Raw genomic sequence first — 2,506 nt, forward strand, 5'->3', positions numbered from 1 at the left:
ATTCTCTTGCCTCCGCCTCCCAAGCAGCTGGGACTACAGGAGCCCGCCACAATGCCCAGCTGTTTTTTGTTGCAGTTGTCATTGTTGTTTAGGTCTGGGCTGCGTTCTAGCCTGCCAGCCCTGGTGTATGTGGCCAGGACCCTTAACCACTGAGCTATGGGCACCAAACCTGTGCTAGCCTTTTTAAAACAGTATTTAAAAGTCCTCCCTAGAACTGTTGTGCGTTGTTAGGTAATCTTTAAAGTGTTCTCCATTTTTAATAATTTGTTATTTTGGCAGATGCTGTTCAAGTCAGAGGAAGAACCATTTCTTTGAATTCCTTCTCACCAGAAGCATTAGAGCTGCCTGTTGATGTAGAAAAGGTGAACACTTTCTTCTCTTTCTTCTTTCTTCTCTCTTCTTCTTCTTCACCACAGGGATTATTAATCCTTTATCAGTGGTTCTCAACCTTCCTAATTGCCACATTGTTACAAATGGAACAGAGGGGTCGCGACTCACAGGTTGAGAACCACTGCTTTAGATAGTGCTGTTCTGGGTTAAACCTGGAAACCTTACCTTAATGCGGGTTAGCAAATAGGTTTCATTTCAGCATGTAATTGGTAGAGGCTGCCAGGAGCACTAACGGTCAGCTGGAATGTTTTCCAGGATCAGTGAATGATGCCTGCCACTGTCACCAACCTAGGTTTCTTATTTTTGAGACAAAGTCTCACGTTCTTGCCCTGGGTAGAGTGCTATGGCATCAGCCTAGCTCACAGCAACCTCAAATTCCTAGGCTTACACATCCTCCTGCTTTAGCCTCTTCAGTGGCTGGGACTTTAGGCACCTGCTACAATGCCCAGTTAATTTTTTTGTTTTTAGTAAAGATAGTGTCTGGCTCTTGCTCAGGCTGGCCTTGAACTCTGGGTTCGAGATCCTCTGCCTCAGCCTCCCAGAGTGCTAGGATTATAAGCATGAGCTACCTTGACCAGCCAAACCTAGAGTTTTATGCAACAAGAAATTCAGCTTGTTTGTTGGTCATAGTGAGTTAAACCTATGTCCCTGGACAAGTGTGGGTTATAAGTCATATAGTGACCTATGGTAACTTAGTTAAATGAACATTATATGTATATGCATCAACTCCACTTAAATAGAACTTCTTGATTTTTCAAGTCTGATACACTTACTGTGAAAAAAATGCTTATCGTGAAAAAAAATGCTGTGCTCAGATTTTAACTGATTTTTTTTCCCTACAGGAAAATGCCCACTTTTATGTTGCAGATATGATTATATCAGAAATGGAGAAAATAAAGTGTAACATCCTGAGTGAACAGCAGGCAGAGGGCTGGAGGCAAGAAGGCGCCAGTGGGTCACTTGGTATTGATCAAGCTGACTCTGAAGTGACCTTTGATACTAACATAAAGCAAGAGTCTGGGTCTGCTACCTCTTCAGACAGTGGCTATGAAGGCAAGTTGGGCAAAAATGAGAAAACTTTTACGTCATACACTTCCTGTCTTCTGTCAAACGCCAAAGTACAATAGTCCCCTCCTTACCCCAGGGGTGTCATATTCCAGGACCTCCAATGGAGGCCTCAGGCATCAGCAGCACTGAACTCCAGATACATTGTGCTTTTTTACTTTGATAACCCATGTGGTCACTGAGTGACTCACGAGTGGGCAGCATTTACAGTATGGACATGCTGGACAAAGGCATGACTCAGGTCCTGGACGGGATGGAGCAAGGCAGCATGAGATTTCATCACATTGCTTAGACAGTATGCAATTAAAAATGTATGAATTATTTATGAAACTTTCTGTTTAATATTTTTAGACCACAATTGACTATAAATAACTGTAGCTGTGGAAAGTGAAACTACAGATAAGGAGGGACTACTGTGTGTCATTCAATCCTTTGTCTAAAACTCCTTGAGTCAACTCTATAATCCTCACCATTTCTGCCCTCTGGGCTTGGGATTGGTAATCACGCCCCATCCAATTGTCAAATTCTATTTTGTTTTGTTTTTTTCTTGGACTTCACCCTGGTTTCTTTTTTTTTGCTAAAAAAAAAAATGGCTATTGGGTTCCTCTTCCTTCATTTCTGTCATTCTCCAAGCTCCTCTTTTTTCTTTTTTTTTTGGCCAGGTCTAGGTTTGAACCTGCCACCTCCAGCATATGTGGCCAGTACTCTGCTCTTTGAGCCACAGGCACCACCCCAAGCTCCTCTTTTTAATCCTGTCCTTTTCCAAGTAGTCCTCTTTCATTCATTCAATGAACATTGATCCCGTGGCGTGCTAGGTGCTGGGAGTCAGCCAGAGCAGGAGATCCGCTCCTTTCCTAAGGGGCAAGCGTGCTGCAGCAGAGGCCAGGGAAGCCCTGCCGGGGAATTTCTGGAACCCAGGCAAGCAGACAGTGCAACGCATTACCAAGCAGGAGCAGCTCACCTCAGTCTAGGATTCCCAGGGGAACCGTGTCACTGGGCCCTGCTCTGGTCGGGTGTTCACGACTGCTCAGTCACCTGTGTCCAGGGGAGC

At 44.5% G+C, this 2,506-nt stretch overlaps 1 protein-coding gene across 1 annotated transcript in view; it reads left to right on the plus strand.

Moving 5' to 3' along the window:
* The window catches only part of RUBCNL (RUN and cysteine rich domain containing beclin 1 interacting protein like), a 30,254-nt gene that overhangs the window by 4,716 nt on the left and 23,032 nt on the right, over positions 1-2,506 (plus strand). The window contains exons 2-3 of the mRNA XM_023508953.1: positions 280-362; positions 1,233-1,443. Of these exons, the coding sequence (XP_023364721.1) occupies positions 280-362; positions 1,233-1,443 (294 nt within the window). The remainder of the gene's footprint in view (positions 1-279; positions 363-1,232; positions 1,444-2,506) is intronic.

The sequence above is a fragment of the Otolemur garnettii genome, unplaced genomic scaffold (genome assembly GCF_000181295.1).
Source record: "Otolemur garnettii isolate 467f Iridium unplaced genomic scaffold, OtoGar3 scaffold00297, whole genome shotgun sequence".
NCBI lineage: Eukaryota > Metazoa > Chordata > Mammalia > Primates > Galagidae > Otolemur > Otolemur garnettii.